The sequence below is a fragment of the Pteropus medius genome, unplaced genomic scaffold, assembly GCF_902729225.1.
Source record: "Pteropus medius unplaced genomic scaffold, Ma_sr-lr_union100, whole genome shotgun sequence".
NCBI lineage: Eukaryota > Metazoa > Chordata > Mammalia > Chiroptera > Pteropodidae > Pteropus > Pteropus medius.
This window is the reverse complement of record NW_024349519.1, coordinates 21,206,877-21,223,192: the sequence shown is the minus strand read 5'-3', so window position 1 is coordinate 21,223,192 and position 16,316 is coordinate 21,206,877. Positions and strand designations below refer to the sequence as shown.

The following is a 16,316-nucleotide window of genomic DNA, read 5'->3' as shown; positions in this document are numbered from 1 at the left end:
TGCATCTGAAGTTATAGAAGGGTTGGCATGTCTCTAGCATCTAAGAGGAACTTGATGTTTGTTGAACAGAATTAAAAAAGCATTCTTTTCCATAAAGGAGATCTCATTTCTTAAATTTTATTTAAGAAAACAAAAAGTACCTTTAATCACATAATATGAATAGTGGCGATACCTGAAAAAATATTCATTTGAGAGAATACCTTCTTATTTTATTGTACTGCATAATCCCTTCCTAAAAAAAAATCATTGCTTTCCCAAAAAAGTTACAAGAGACCAAAAACATACTAAAAATACTTTATTGTCACTAATAAATGCATTAAATATATATACTAAATGGAAAACACTGTACATTTGATGAAATATACAGCATTCATCAAGGTAAAAAATATATACTCATAGAATGGAAAGATTGCACACATAAAAAAATAATTTCTCAAATGTTTCAATAGATATTCTGTAACTTTTCTCTTAAACAAAAGAGGACTAAATAATTATAGTCTGAAGGAATTAAAGGCTGGATATTCTACAGAAAGAGGAGATACTAACATCATGGAAGAATATTTATTCCTGGCCCATTTTCTGCCCATTGGAAAAAATTGCACTGTTTGTCCTTACCAAGAGGACACGCAAAAAAATTCTTTCCATTATTAGGTCCAATCTTCAACACTGTTCTCATGATGGAGCGTTTGCCATGGTTGCAGAATGGGAAGGACAGATCTGCCCACTATGGGAGAAAAACAGAAAGACTGTAAAGTTTAGATGGAAGTTAGGATGATGAGCAGGCTAAACCCAGGTGCGTCTGATTAGTGCCGTGTTGTCTTCATTGCTACTATTAATCTGACATTGTAAAACGGACATAAGTCATTAGTTGTTGCCCTCAAAAAAAGCTTATATACCATAAGCGTCTCTTACAATTTTTCTTGAATCACACAGAAAATTGCCGTAATTTTGAGCTTCCCTTCGCCTTGCTGTAAAGCAAACACCAATGTTTCTGCTATAGATTTTAGTTAAAACTATTATGATTCAAGATTTGTCCTTGATTCTAATACTAAATCTCTTTATTCTCTAATTTTTCTTAAATAATTCAATACAGAATTATGTGAACTAATTTAGGCAGATTCCACTGTATTGTTCTTATCCTTATTAATTTTGGCCACAAGAGAGGTCTAAAGCAGGTTATGCTATTATTAATATTGCTAATATTTTCTCCATTACATCTATAAAAGCTTCTTAAGGAGACAATCTATAAGTTTTGTAAGATGGAGGCACATCTTGTGCTGGAGTTAACATCTAAAAATCATTATCACATTTTCCCTGGCAAATTCCCTAGAGAGATATACCCTGTCGAAGATAGGTATTTTCTCTCTCGATAAGCCCAACCAGAAAATTTTTGCACCAGCACTGAAACAGATCATTTTTTTTTTTTCAATGTTGCACCAGATGAAGCGGTTGGGAAAATATGCATCTTTAACATTAGAAGCACACTCAGCATAGCCCGGTCCTCACACTCTGAGGAACGCAGATTCTTGGCTCCTAGTTCACATTCATTTTCAGGGTCAAACTCCCAGATCAAAAACATGTGAGGAATTATCTATATCTACATTGTTACCACGCCGTAGCTTTTGTTGGGCCAACTCATGTAGTAGGATTCACTGTTTACTGTAAATCCAAGGCACGAGAATTATTTTTTTCATGTACCTCTCTATCCAGCGCTTAAGTGGAAGGTTTTGATGTAGCCCTGACATTAGGAAGTGCAAATTTTTATCGTCAACTATCTAGCTGTCTGGGAAAGTTACTCACTACTTTTCTTACCTTTCTATAAACCAAGGGCAACACTTCTACACTGGTTACAAATATGATACACTCTACTAATCTAATAGCTATTATTTGATTAATTTTTTTTGATGAACCTCCTTGAATTTTAATTTATTCAACATTCAGGCTTTAGACCAAATGTCAATATGGCTATTTAAAATTTAAAGGAAAACTGGAAAAGGATTGCTATTTATTACAACTTAATAACCGAAGCATTCAATTATACTATAGTAAGCTTGATAAATCTTACACTTACTTCAAAAAATCCACATTGTGCTTCTCTAGGTAGAGGACAAGCGTAAAACTGCCTGCCCTTGTTTTCGCCATCCTTCCTCACAACTCGGAGAACGCAGAGACGGTTGTGTTTACTGCAGCGAGGGCTGTGAGCAGTTAATGTACAAGTACCATCTGTCATATTAATTTGAAGTTCACTGAAATGACAGGTTATAAAATAACTAAAGCATAATAGTGCTAAAGGGATCATTCACCGCTCCTCAACCCCATGCTAGAATCCCACTTGTACAAAGAAATTGTCAACTTTAGGTAATTACACAAACTGCTAAGTCTTTTTAAATCTTGGTTTTTGCGGGTAATTCTAATTTTCTTCCAAAGTAACCTATGTATCTAAAGTACATGAAATTTCTAAGAATAACACACAGAGGAATTGTGCATCTAATATATCCATTTTTCTTAGTTTTCATTTGTGATACTTGATTCTTCTCTTATCCAACATTACAGTGTGGCCACGTTTATTTCCTCTAAAATATGCTTCAAGTCCAGCTGTCCCCTTTCACCCCACAAAGTAACTAGAGTCACAGTCTTTAATTATTTTCTCATTGGTAGCCAACTCCTGTCAATGGCTCTGACTAGACCAAAGAGATCACTCTTTCTACTGTCCACTTTAAAAACAATTTTTGAATTTTTTCTTTGATCAAGGCCACTATAACAGTTGCAATCATATTTCAGCAAGAACGGGCTGCCTGGCTGAGTAGAAATGTATATTTTGTAAAGCTAGTAGGGAAGCTTTATTCTCCCCCACGATAAGATCAAAAGGACCTGCGAGTTACTCCTGTACACAGTGCACAAATGCTAGAAGCTGGCCTTCCGCTGCAGCTGCATGAGAGGGATTTTCTCTTTAAAAAGGGGCTTCATGATTATTTTTGATTTTTTTAATATTTTGCATATTTTTAATGATACCTTTATAAGAGTTAGTCTTTTTAATAAACTAGATGAAAAGAGCTCATATTAAAACCAGAAGTCCTTCTCCTTAATGGTCCCACTTTTTAACTTTTTAATGATAAAAAGATTCATCTTTTCTATTATTTTAATTTCTGAAAAACAAAATATCAGTCTTAAATAATTTTTTTAAATACTCATAAATCAAAGGTAGTTCTCCTTTATTTGCTTCCTAAACTAGGTGCTCTTCGACTGATGATGGGTTACGTCCCGATAAGCCACCATAAATGAAAATATTCTAAGTCAAAAATGCATTTAACACACCTAACTTAAAGAACATTATAGCTTAGCCTAGTCTACCTTAAATGCCCTCAGAACACTCACATGAGCCTGCAGTTGGACAAAATCACCTAACACAAAGCCTAGTTTGTAATAAAGTGTTGACTATCTCATGTAACTATACGTATCTCTTCACCATCATAAAGCTGAAAAATTGTAAGTCAGACCATTGTAAGTCCGGGACTATCGGTACATTTTTCATGTACTTGTTCCTATAATGATGCCTGAAGGCATCATATCTAATTAAAACATTCAAAAGTCTTTCCCCCTATCCAGTTTTATTGAGCTGTAACTGACATATAAGTGATCTTTTACTTGCATAAAATTCGTTTAAACTCATTTATAAAACAGATGTTGAAATATATTGCTTTAAATGGACTCAAACTTTCTAATGTTTGGGATGGACTCATTCTGAGGGGTTTCTGAAACTGTGCGGCAGCCATTTGTAAGATGAAAGCAGCTGTAGGCATCGCTAAGGCATCGAAATCATTACTGTGAAATATTTTGCTGGTAACTGTTTTGTTGGTTAAGTTTTTCAAGGTGGGGATGGTGGCTCATATTTTAGAATCACGGGTAATACCAACTTGAAATAGAGAAGCTGAGAGGTTACAAGCCTGTTCTTTTCACAACTCCTCTCCATTTCACCAACCCTCCCAACTGCCTCCAAAAAAGGCAATATTAAAACTTTAATTTTGAAGGAAGCTAAATATATGGATGGTCATAGAGAAATCAAGAGATTTTACGACTGGAGCAAGTAGGTCATAAACAGTGCTTTTGAAAATTTTTTTTAAAGGAGAAAAAAGGTTAAGAATATTAACAGAAAGAAATGAAATGTTGCTCTCATTAAAAGAATGGACACAGGCAAAGATAGTTTTATATATTATTTTTGAACGTGGCTGTCTGTGATAACAATTAATTTTCTAATCCATTTGCTTCAACCTAGAAACCTCCTAGTTCCACGTATCTAAGGAGAGGTTTAGATTCTCTTATTAGTAAAGCTCTTCTGAGAAGGTGACACAGTGGAAGGTAGGCTTAAGGAGAAAAGGAAAGACCCCAGTGTCTTCTATTGGTTTCTCTCTTCTGTCTTCCATTCCACCTCTTCCTCGGTATAAAGTTAAAAACAGCCATATGCTATCTAATCCCTATACTCAGAATGTCCACTGACAGGAAGTACCAGCATCAGGTAGAAACTCCTTAGAAACACAGATAACCTGCCCCTACCCCAGATTCCTGGCAGAATTAGAATTGCATGTTAACAAGATTCCCAGATAATTTATAAGCACATTAAGTTGCAAAGCACAGAGTTAATATAACGAAGATACTGATGCCACCTGTGATAACGTTAGCTCTAAATATGCACAGCTAATCTTAATTTTATGATAGAAATCATTATCCAAGATAATTAATGTTCTAATTAATTGAAGACATCTTGGTTCCTCTTTGTTTCAATCTTTTAAAATTTTTCTAAATCGTAGCAGAGCATTTCTTTAGGTAAACTTGGCATACAGAATAGTTTAACTTATTTTGATAATTAGGACCATCATTTTAAATATGAATACTGGGTTATAAATAGTCTATTAATATAATAGTTCAGAGGTCAGCAAATCTTTTCAGATAACATATTTTAGGTTTACGGCTATGACGGTCTCTGTTGCGACTAGTCAACTCTGCTGTTGTAGCACGAAAAGCCGCCATAGAAAATATGTAAACCAATGGGAATGGGATGTGTTCCAATAAAACTTTATTTACAAAAACATGTGGCAGTCTGGATTTAGTCCTGCTAGCTGTAGTTTGCTGAGGTAGAGGTCATTAGAACCCAGAGAAATACCTGATGCCCAATGGCTTCTCAATAAATACTCATTAATTAATAAACAAATAAAATTGAATAGAGATCAGACAAAAACTATGATCAAGGACATTGCTAAGCACAGGTGTGTAATTTCAAAATAGATGTTATTTTTCAGTGATCAGTTTATCACAGTTTAACTCATTTTACACTGTCTAAAATTTTTTGAATGAATGTCTCATTGAATGTAAATTTTATAGTTCAGTGGTATTTGAAGGATTATAACAAACAAAGGTTAAATGACCTGTCATGGATGGTCCCAGGTAGTTCTGAAATCCTTGGGCACTGAAAACTCTAAAAGGTGACCCAGAAGCATGCCTAAGGTGTCAGTGCTTCATGGTAATTAGAGCAGGAACTCTGGGAACCCTGATGGCAGCAGATATGAGAAAATATTAGTGATTCTGCTAGTTCTGTTTCACTTACCTACATGATGAGCCTTGCAACAGCTCAGAAAAAAGTTTAACCTGAAAGATATGTATTCTTTGAAAAATGTATCTCTGTGTTTTGCTCTCTATCTACAACAAGTGGAACAAAGACTTAAAACTGTATTTAGCAGTTATTCTTAACTTCTTAAGAATTGGTTCAACCATCTAATTTATAATCTAGTAGCTGGATAAAATTCAAGGATATCTAAAGACCAGTCTGAAAATATGCCTTATCAACATGTGGTGATGAGATCAGTATTTAAGAGAACAAAAGGCAAATTAATTACCATATAATTATTAAAGAAAAAACAACCTGGCTATAAATTCTGAGTGGACCACCTGCTTTAATCGTATTATGTTGTGAGCTTCTGCGTGGCATCTTGTCCACAAGATGAACACTGTAGCTGCCAGACGAGGAGAAAAATGAAAAAAATGACAGTAATTTGCAATTTATTCCTAGTAAAGTGGCTGGGTGCAGAAGGGCTGCTGGGTAAATGTATTTCACCACTTGACATTTATTTAGCTAGCTGATCTTGATTGATTTTAGTCTCAGTCCTTGGGTTTTTATATTCCACACATACACATGCTGCAGTGTTTCTAAGTAATGCCGTGTGCTGGGATTAATCATATGACCCTATTACTAATGGCTTATGAAGAAATCATTTAAATTTAAGGTTACATTAATGTTTTTTTAAATCCTTAATTCATTAGTTAAATTGTCTGAGATTTTCTATAAAGCACTAAGGAAATAAAAATATGCCAAGATATTTCATCTGGGTACAGTAAATGTTGCAATATTTTCAAACGATCACATCTGCTTCTTTCCACTTAAGCCAGAGAACAGAAAAGGATGTACAAAAATGATTTTCTTACAGGATAGCCTCCCAACTTAAACACTCTTAACTAGCTCTTTCGTGAAATTTCATCATGAGACATTAATTAGGGTTAGAGTAAAAAGGTAATATACTGATCCAGTCAGTCAAAGTTTGGCCCTCATAATTTAATTCAAAAGGATATCATTTGGAAGTATTATGGAAAAAATTGAAAGCAGTTATTATAATATAAACAAATTCTTTTTAAAAATCAGTCAAGGATAAATCATCAAGATTAACTGATGGTAAATTTAAAGTTGGGATAGGAAACTTGAGAAAAAAGCATCTATTGACCATTTATTCTGAAATAAACTTTAAGGATTCCCAGAGATTGGTATGGGAGCATACACCAAGTGATCCCTCATCTCAACGAAGATCCCTCATCGAATGAAGACTCTTTGCATCAGCAAAGGCAGAGCTAATCAGAAGAGAAGCTAGCAATTAGAATCCTCTGAGATTATTTAGATCCCACCCACAGTAACCCCCTGCTTGTCCCCCATTGGCAAGACAAGACACATGAGAAGAAGGCTTTTTATCTTCACTCCACTTAAAATAATCTTCACTTCACTTAAAAATGCTAGATATACAGTACCTCCCTTCTGAAGAAAAGAAAACCGACAAACAGCTTGAAAAGAAAATTGTGGAGAGATGTCTCTCTCTGATGGAGGCATCCCATCAGGTAGGGATAGTTAGGAGGCTCAGATAAAGGGCCTAGACAAGGTGAGAAGGGAGTGTTGTGGACAGTTTCGGGAGCTGTTAATAATCATTAAGGAACAAGGGATGACACTGTCATTAAACCTTCTGTATCTCTGATGTCATCAGTTATGGTTTTCCCCTGGATGTGTTTTTGGTAGTCTCATAAAATATATCTGGTTGGGTAGTATTTATTAGGTGAAAGTATAGCTCTTTAATTTCAGATGAAAATGTACCACACATGTTCTTTAGGCTGTTTTGGTTAAAACAAAGAACACGATCCCAGATGGCCATTTGATATACAGCCACTTTCTTTAGCAGAAATACCACTAAAGAATCTCAGATCTCTCTCTTTAGAAAAGAAACACTTAGTAAACTGTTATAAATGATAGTCTCCTTTTTAGATGAACTATCTTTCATGGGAAAGAAATTTTTAAAAAAAGGCTAACAGTGGTGATTGATAACTGGTAAGATTATGGGGGATTTAAACATTTTTCTTTATACTTTCCAAATATTCTATACTGAGCATGTATATGGTTACAGTCAGAAAAAAATAACTTTTTACAGATGTAGGAGATTCTGCTTTTCATTCTCTCCTCCTTTCTTATATTACAAGCTGAAGAAGGCAAGGAAAGCACATGACTATAATCATCTCTCAGGGTTTGACTTACTTGACCACGACCAACTCAACTTCTTTAGCCATGGATAATTTTTCTCTCTTCTTAAAACTTAATGAAAATACCTTAAATATCAAGGTTAGAAGCATCGTACCTGTTAGAGAGTCCCGGGTTGCAACTTTCAAGACCTGGTGATGAGTAATGGGTTCTTTTCAGTTTTTTATATGCTGAACTACATAATTTAGACTGAGAACAGACCATGGGTGATAGGTTTACTGTGTTAGATGGTTGAGCCATATTGTTTGCTCTCTCCTCTAAGGGGTCTGGTGTATCACTAAAACCAACGTTAGTGGGAGAAGAGTTCTGAAATTCCCCATTTGGTGTCTGGTTTTGGCTTTTTTTTCTTTTCGAAGTAATAGATTTATTGCTAAAATCGGTCAAGACGAGGGTTGTAGCTCCAAATGCAGTTTTCCTGTTGATCTTTATTTCTGTACTTGGTTTTCCAAAGCTATTATAAGGATACTTCACTAAGTTGTTACAGGCAATAGAACTTTCTGCATTCTCTAGTGTTGAATCTGGAAGGAGAAATAAGTAATTCTATAGCATTCCTATAAATTTCTATAATATTGACTATTTGAAACATCTTATTTGATTAAAATATTTAGTTCACTATTATAGTGAACTAATATAGAGAACTAATAACACAAAGTTAGCCTGGGCAATTCAAAATTAACAATCTTCTGGTTAAGACATGAAGTATTATATAAAGTGCAAAATTTCAACATCTTATAGGGACTCAGAGTTGGCTTTAACAAAGATTTATATTTGCTTCACATTATGTTTAAACATTTAAAGAATATTCAGCCATCACTTTTGTTACTATTAGGCAAAGTGTTAAGGAAGTGGTAATTGAGAGATGAAATCTCAAAAAGCTTTAGATCAGCATTAGAGGCCTACATCTAGATTGTCAGGAATGTTTCTCTGACAAGACAAAATGAAAGGCTTATTACAAATAAGAAAAGATGAATTACAAAGACTTGACATTTATTAAAAATGTTTCAGCAAAGCACCCTAGAATTGTGGAATCTGGACTGTAATATATTCCAAATTGTAGTTAAGATATATATATATGTCTATCATACTCAGAAAAAAAAAACAAAAAACAAAAACAAGCAAATAGTGAGATGTGTAAAGGCATTTCAGAAAGTTGAAATAAATGTGGAAACCTAAGACTGGTTTTCTGAGAGCTCTCTGTTGAATGACACTGGAGAGGGAGGGACTGAAATAGGGGAAGGGGTTCCTTCTCCCAGCAAAGCTGTGCAAGGGGCGATGCCAGATTCTCTGGCCCGGAGAACAAAACACGATATGACAGCCAACACAATGTGCGGGTCCATAAGTCAAGAATGAACTTTCCCATCTCTAATTGAAGAAAGAAATAACACTTTGAGAACACAATAGAAGCTGCATCAATGAGATGGTTCTTAATCACAGGTTTCCTCTGAGGTTTTACATTTTCTGAACCCATGAAATTGTGAGCTATAGAGAGTTATTTTGAAAGATTTCAATGAAATCAGTACAATTGTCTGGGTAAAGATTTTAATAACAAGGGGTAGGAAGGATAAAGAAGAGAAAAAATTCAGCATTTTTCTATTCCACCTGCAAAGATATTCTTACAGAAATCCTCCCTTTCAATTTATGAGACACTTGGACTGAATAACAAACTCAAAAGTTGCTGAAATCTGCATAAAACAAAGCTTTATTGAATAATTCATCAGAAACAGTAGAGAACAGATGTTATCGTCTCAGTTTTTTGAGATACAAAGGCACATACTCTTTTAGCACAAGCATGTTTTCCCTCCCTCTCAACAGAGTATTAGCATGGTTTACATGCAAAGGCTGGCAATTCTTTTTAAACCTTTCAGAAACGAAGCATTTCCCCTAGTTATAAAATACCCAGATAGAACAGGATACACACCTGACTTGGTATAATTAAACCTCTTTAAAATGAAATGACCTCAAAATCCAAATTCAGTCTTACCTATAGGCCTTGCAGTCAGGCAAGCATCACATGCCTTAGAAGAAGGTCTATTTATCAGTGTACAGACCAAACACGTCCACTGTTCTTCACATCTCCGAGCTACTTCATCTACATGATCTCCGCTGCTAGATGTCCAGCTGATTGTAGTGTTTCTGGTTGGCAGCTTCCTATAAAAGAATTTTTAAAAATAATCATTAACGCTGTTATTATTGCCTTGTTCTTATACATTTTGGGTATTTTAGAAACTATTACAGAACTCTTAATTTGCCCCAACACTATATATTTATTATTGTTTACAAGTTCTAACTATCTCAGAATAAAGTTTTCATTTGGGCCCTGCTGGTTGGTGTCAAAGACAGAAATATCAAATAAAAGATTTTATTCAGTCAGAGTTTGTGTGTGTGTTTTTAAAACCATTTAAAATACTTGACAAAACCACTAGGAAGCATTTCTCAAATAAGGTTTTAACTAAGTGGTACCCTTCCCAAAGCAAAACTAAAATATCCTTATTCAATCAAATTAGGGGTGAGAAAGAGTTATGCAGATATTAGAGCACTTAAAGTAAAATGAGTAAAGTTTTACATTTACTTCATGTGCCTTCAGAATTTCTCAGCGGTATTTACTATGCACTATATCAATTAGTTAATCTATACTGATGACAAGGATAACTATCTCCATGTTATTTCTCTTCAGGGAAAAATGTTTCATGTTAAATATCCAATTAACAGGTTACTGAGAAAACAATAAAACCAACCCTGATTTTTGGCCACAAACGAAAATCATGATTCTCTATTTGGAATTATTTACTGAGTACTTATTGTTACACAAAATGCTTTTATAAGCTCTGGGGTAGTCCTACTATTTAATACACAGCTGAGTCTATAAAACACGTCCCATGGTTAAGCAACCATGACAGTGTCATGGATTCTTTTCATGATTCCGATAATTAATATTTAAAAAAGTTCTTTTTTTAAAGGCTAAGTACTTTACACTTCAGAACATGAGTTCTTTGATTTTCAAAGATAGCCTTGCCTTCTGTAACATTTTGCTCCTTACGCGTAATTACACCAGTTTTAAAATTCAGGCTTGTCTGGTAAAATAATAAATAGCATAAGAAAATCTGAAAATAAGACATATCTCATTATGGTTCTTGTACCTTTATTTATCTTGACTTTTAATGGCATTCAAAATTTCTTATTCGTGAGGACTCCCAGAGCTACTATAGTCTGTTTACTTGACCTAGTCCCCGCCCTCTTACTTTGAAAAGCAGCATGATGCTCTTAGTCACAATGGTTACACTTTAAATAACCTTCAGATTTTCAATGTGCTCCAACTTTTCACCATTTTCATCTTCTATAAATTTCACTAACTATAACATGATATTTATTGTTACATACAGAAGCTTTGAAAGCATTTTTTCTTTACTGCTCCATTTCTTAATCACCTACAAATAAATTCTTTCCAACCTCCACTTGGATGTATAGCAAGAAAATTTCAAAATGAGATGCCTATAGTAGGCTGAACAATGGCCTCTCAAAGATATCAGGTCACAAAACCAGGAACCTGTAAATGTTACTTTACAAAGAAAAAGAATCTTTGGAGATGTAATCAAGGCTCTTGATAGGAGATCCTGGATTATCTGGGTAGTCCTGGATTATCTAGCTGGTCCCTTTATCCAAGCACAAATATCCTTGTAAGAGAGAGGTAGAGGGAGATTTGACAGACACGAAAAAGAAGAGGAAGCAATGTAACTGCAGAGGCAAAGATTAGAGTGATGCAGCCACAGACGAAAGAACACTGGCAGCCACCAGAAGCTACAAAAGGCAAGGAATGGATTCTCCCCTAGAAGTGCTGAGGGAGCACAGCCTTGCCCACACCTTAATTTTGGCCCAGTGAAACTGGTACTGAGCTTCTGCCATCCCGAACTATGAGAGATTAAAATTCTGTTGTTTTAAGCTATCAAGTTTGTGGTACTTTGTTATGGCAGCCACAGAAACCAGTACAAATGAAATTCATCATCCTCATTCCTCCCAATCTGCAACTCTGCTTATTTGTCTCATTTCAGTAAATGGCATCACCGTGCATGTAATCAGGCCAAACACCTATGAGTCATCCTTGATTCTTCTTACTCTCACATCTACACGCAATCAGCAAATCCTGGGGGTTCTGCTGCAGAGGCAAATGTCCCAGCAGCTTAGGAAGCTTCCAGGGCTTGGTGCATTCTCCCTGATGAACCAGGGTGGGAGCACGGAGAACAGAAGCAGTATTCCAGCTGCATGCTGGAGGCTGACAGCAGTCTGTGGCCAGTCCTGGGCTCTCTCTAGGTGAGGCCCGTGTGCGGCCAGCACAATCTGACGTCTGCTCAGTGCCCAGGGACAATGTGGATTGGGGACATCAAGGAGTAGCAGGACGTTCTTTAACTTCCAGGATGAGGATCTAAACTAGATGATGCTGCATTCAGTGTGTAGGGCCATTCTGACTCAGGCTGCAGGTTCTTAAACACTTGTACACCCCACTACCAACCCAGGAACAGGCTCGTAGGGGTGAGAAATTGGGGTAGCTGAGGGAGATCCAAGGGCTGGGGTTCTCTAGGGTGGTAGTTCTCAGGGTAAGGTCCTCAGGCTAGCAGTGTCAGCACCTCGTGGGAACTTGTTAGACATATGGATTCTCAGGCCCTTCGCTGGACTTTTGATTTAGAAACTTTGAGGCCCAGCAATCTGTGTTTTACCAAGCCTCCAGGGGATCCTGGTGCCCAGGGGAGTTTAAGAACCAGCACTCTAAGGGCTTCCTTACAGACAAGGAGTCGTGCTAGAGAAAAATACTGTAGGGAAGGGGAGCGCTGTGCCATTACTGATAGCCAACTGTGAAGCTAGAAGACAGTTTTCTAATTTATCTATAATACAAAATATAATAATATTGTTGATGGGCATATGATAAGACAAGGAGTATGCAGTCGAATATGGAAGAAAGCCATTACATAGTCATGTCAAGCAGTTAACTATCGTATTTTTCTGATGTCTGTGGTATTTAAAAATTGTAATTTGTTGTGATTTCTCATTTCTGAATAATCACAGTAGGACTAAATTTTGTACTCATAATTTTTATTCGTTTTTATAAAGAAGGTTCCCAAAATTATATGTTTTAGTGTCTAACCCTATCTCAACTTCAAAAATATCCTTAATTCAACTGTTTTTTACCACCCCCACTCTCTTTCGAGTCTCCATCATTTTACCATGGGCATACTGTTGAGGGCCCTGATGCACACCTTCATTCTGGTTACACTGAAGTCACTTTTCCACACAGAGAGAAGTCACTTTATGTCATCACACTGCTCAAAAACTTCCCATGGCTTCCCAACCCATTCAACGTCAAAACTCCCCACGCTGGTGAGAGTGATATTTTTCATATTGAAATCAATTATGTCCCTCTGGCTTTTCTTTAAAAAGTCTCCTCCCACTGGTATATAGAATTGCATAAATATTCTATAAATATAGGTTTAAAGAATAAATGTTGCCCTTACACATCTATTAAAACTGCTTTCTGGAAAGTCACCCTGATTTCTCAGTTGTCATATACAGTGGCCGTCTCTCAAGCTTCCCCTCTGTAACTCCCTCAGATTCATCTCTCTCAATCACTCTTCATCCCTCTTTCATGGGGTCCTTTTCTTCTTTTGATCACTGAAGTGAAGTTAATCTCAAGGCTCCCTACTGGCTGGTCTCTGTGCACGCTCTCAGCGATTGCAAATACCATCACATTCCACTACAAACTCAGAAAACCCCAAGGTGGGTAACGCAGAGGGGCTTTATTCCCAGAAACTGAGGCATAAAAAACAGGTGGGGGCTGATAGTGTCTCTGAGGAAACTCTGCCCTTCTCAGTGGAGACAGTTACTGCATGGGAACAATGGATTTTTCTTTGATTAAACAAAACAGATTATTTAAAAAAAATACTAATGTCAAAACTAAAACTAAAAGAAAGTTATGCAAAAGAAAGTAGCATTTAATGAAGGTATGAATAAAAAGAACTTCTAAGTTGCTTTCTAACTTCTATTTCAGTCGAATCAAATGCTGTTGCAGGCTAGTGCACCTTTCTCATGAACACCAGCACTCCCTGAAAGCCCTTCAGTGTTTCTTCCTCCAAACCAGAAAGAGTTTACTACCACGAGGCCTGAGATTAGAGGCTTAAGCAGGAAGCAACTTAGACTCACCTTTATTCTTCCCAATTGTCCTATCTGTGGAGAGCCTGGACAAGGTCTCCTTCATAGGTTCTAGCTCCCAAGACTCGTTTGTTTTTAAATAACTTTTTCATTAAGTCTGTGAATTACCTCAGTGTTCATTTTGGCTACAAGACCCATAAATACCTATTTTAGTATAAGATAATACGAGATTGGTGTCTTTCATTGTAGTCAAAAGAACCCCTTTTAAATTATGTTTTTAAACATGACGGCTATGTCACCAAACCCTCTTCCCAAACAAGACTACCCTTTCAAGATGAGCCCATCACAGACTTTCTTCACAACTCCCAAATGCCCTGTAATTGTTCCATCCCCCTCGAAAATCTCTGCCAGGTCAGACCTGCCTTAACAACTGGTTTGCAAACATTGCTAAATTCTCTTTAACTAGCCACCAACTCTCCACACATTTCCAAATCAGATGGTTTTCAGAGACCTGGATATGTCTTCGTATAGGAACAAAACATCCTCCCCTTCCTGCAATTCTCCCCCATGTACTTATCAGCTGCTGTTTTCTCTTCCAGGAAATCCCTTTCCTGCCTCTAGTCTTTGGTGAATTCCTATTTCCCTCACCCTAAGCACAATTGTCATCTCCTTCAGAAAAAAATGTCTTTCTTCTTTGCAGATAGATTTAATTGTTTCCTCTTCTATACTTCCATTACCATTAGCACAAATGTGCCCCTTTACAACACTTCCATCCTGGGGTTTTAATGATCCATTTACTCATTTACTCCCCACATCAGAGCTTGAGCACTTTGAGTGGCTATATTCTATTTTGTTTTTGTAGTCCCAGTGCATGGCATATAGTAGATCCTAATAAAGGAAGTAAAAACAAATAAATTTAAAAACTTTTATAAAATAAAGATTCTAATAAGGAAAAAAGAAAGAATGCTGCTTCTGTCCCCTCGTAGGTCTCTTTCAGGGAACACTTGAGCCTTTAAAATCTAGTTTCAAAAAAACTTGTAATTAAGAATTATCGTATTTATATGATAAATAACATTTGTTTGATGATTTGGAAGAATAAGAATTTTTTTTTTTAAATCTCAAAACTATCAATTCATTGAAAACAAATAGAACATTAATCATTTATTCAGTAGGCAAATATATACTGAATGGCTTTTATCTGCCTCATATTGTGTTACACACATTTGGTCAAATTAATGTACATCTATAATATTAAAAATAAGGAAACCATAAATCTGTACAATATAATATCTAAACATATTTCAGAGCGCTATGACAGTAAAATAGGGTGAAGAAGTTGAAAGGAAGGGGATATGAAGCGCTTTGGAGAAAAGTAGTTCAGAACAAGAGGAGTGATAAAGAAAATGAAACACAAGGACAAGGAGGAAAAAAAGACAAAAAGACATATTTGTAAAGACATCAGTGGGGAATCTCTACCACGCAGCGTCTCCATCCCATCGCCATGAGCTCACCAGGGATGACATGGTGTCTCCCTTCTCCCAGGCTTCCACAAGGCCAAGTACTTCCCTGCTTGTCCTCTATTTCCAACCATATCATTTCATTTCCTTTGCTTACTCTTTTCCTCCTACTGCGTAGAAATGGATATTCCCTGAACTTCAGACCTTATTGTTTTCTCTACACTTTCTCAGTGACTTGATCCCACTTAATACTTTAGCTGAAACACAGTGCTGATCACCCTCAGGCCATTATCTCCCAACCTGTCTTATGGCCCAAAAGACCTCTCTTCCAGATCCTAAACCCAATCTGTCCTTTCCACTCTATCCCAACTTTCTCCGGCCCGTAAAGTGAAAATTTCTATTATTTAGGTCTGAAACTTTTTGCATTATACTACATATCAAATCTGCCACAATTCTTGTTGACTTTTTAACTTTTTAAATTGAGTAAATACCTACTTTCCTCTCCGTTTCCGGTGTCTTGACCTCATGCTTAGTAACCATCTCTCACCCATTATACTGTGCTAGCTTCTTCATACGGGTTTAAATCTCTTCATTTTCCATCTTAACTAGGTTACGAGTAATTAAAACTCAATCCATTGATATAGGCAAGACATTAACCATTCTCGGTACTATTAATGATCTCTACTATTTGATCCCACCCTTCTTGTAAAATTAGCTTTTAACATTGACCAACTTAAGCCCTCGTTTGTCTTGGCCAGTGTTATCATCCTCCCTCCAACATGTCATGCTGATTCGTGATTCCTGGTTTGTGGCCAAGCTCCTTCTTTCCAATTAAATAATGTTTTCTCATTTATTTAAACAAAATTCTAACTATCTTTCAAAAA

General features: G+C 36.2%; 1 protein-coding gene across 2 annotated transcripts in view; it reads right to left on the bottom strand.

Moving 5' to 3' along the window:
• Window positions 1–278: 278 nt before the first annotated feature.
• The window catches only part of NEIL3 (nei like DNA glycosylase 3), a 41,415-nt gene continuing 25,377 nt past the window's right edge, over window positions 279–16,316 (bottom strand). Inside the window, exons 7-10 of one of the 2 annotated variants that reach the window (XM_039882594.1) lie at window positions 9,822–9,988; window positions 7,938–8,358; window positions 2,072–2,246; window positions 279–724 (exon numbers count right to left, since the gene is read on the bottom strand). In XM_039882594.1, coding sequence (XP_039738528.1) covers window positions 548–724; window positions 2,072–2,246; window positions 7,938–8,358; window positions 9,822–9,988 — 940 coding nt within the window. In that variant the 3' untranslated portion in view covers window positions 279–547. Of the gene's footprint in view, window positions 725–2,071; window positions 2,247–5,049; window positions 6,006–7,937; window positions 8,359–9,821; window positions 9,989–16,316 lie in introns of those variants that run through there. The other variant, XM_039882595.1, reaches the window with a different exon arrangement.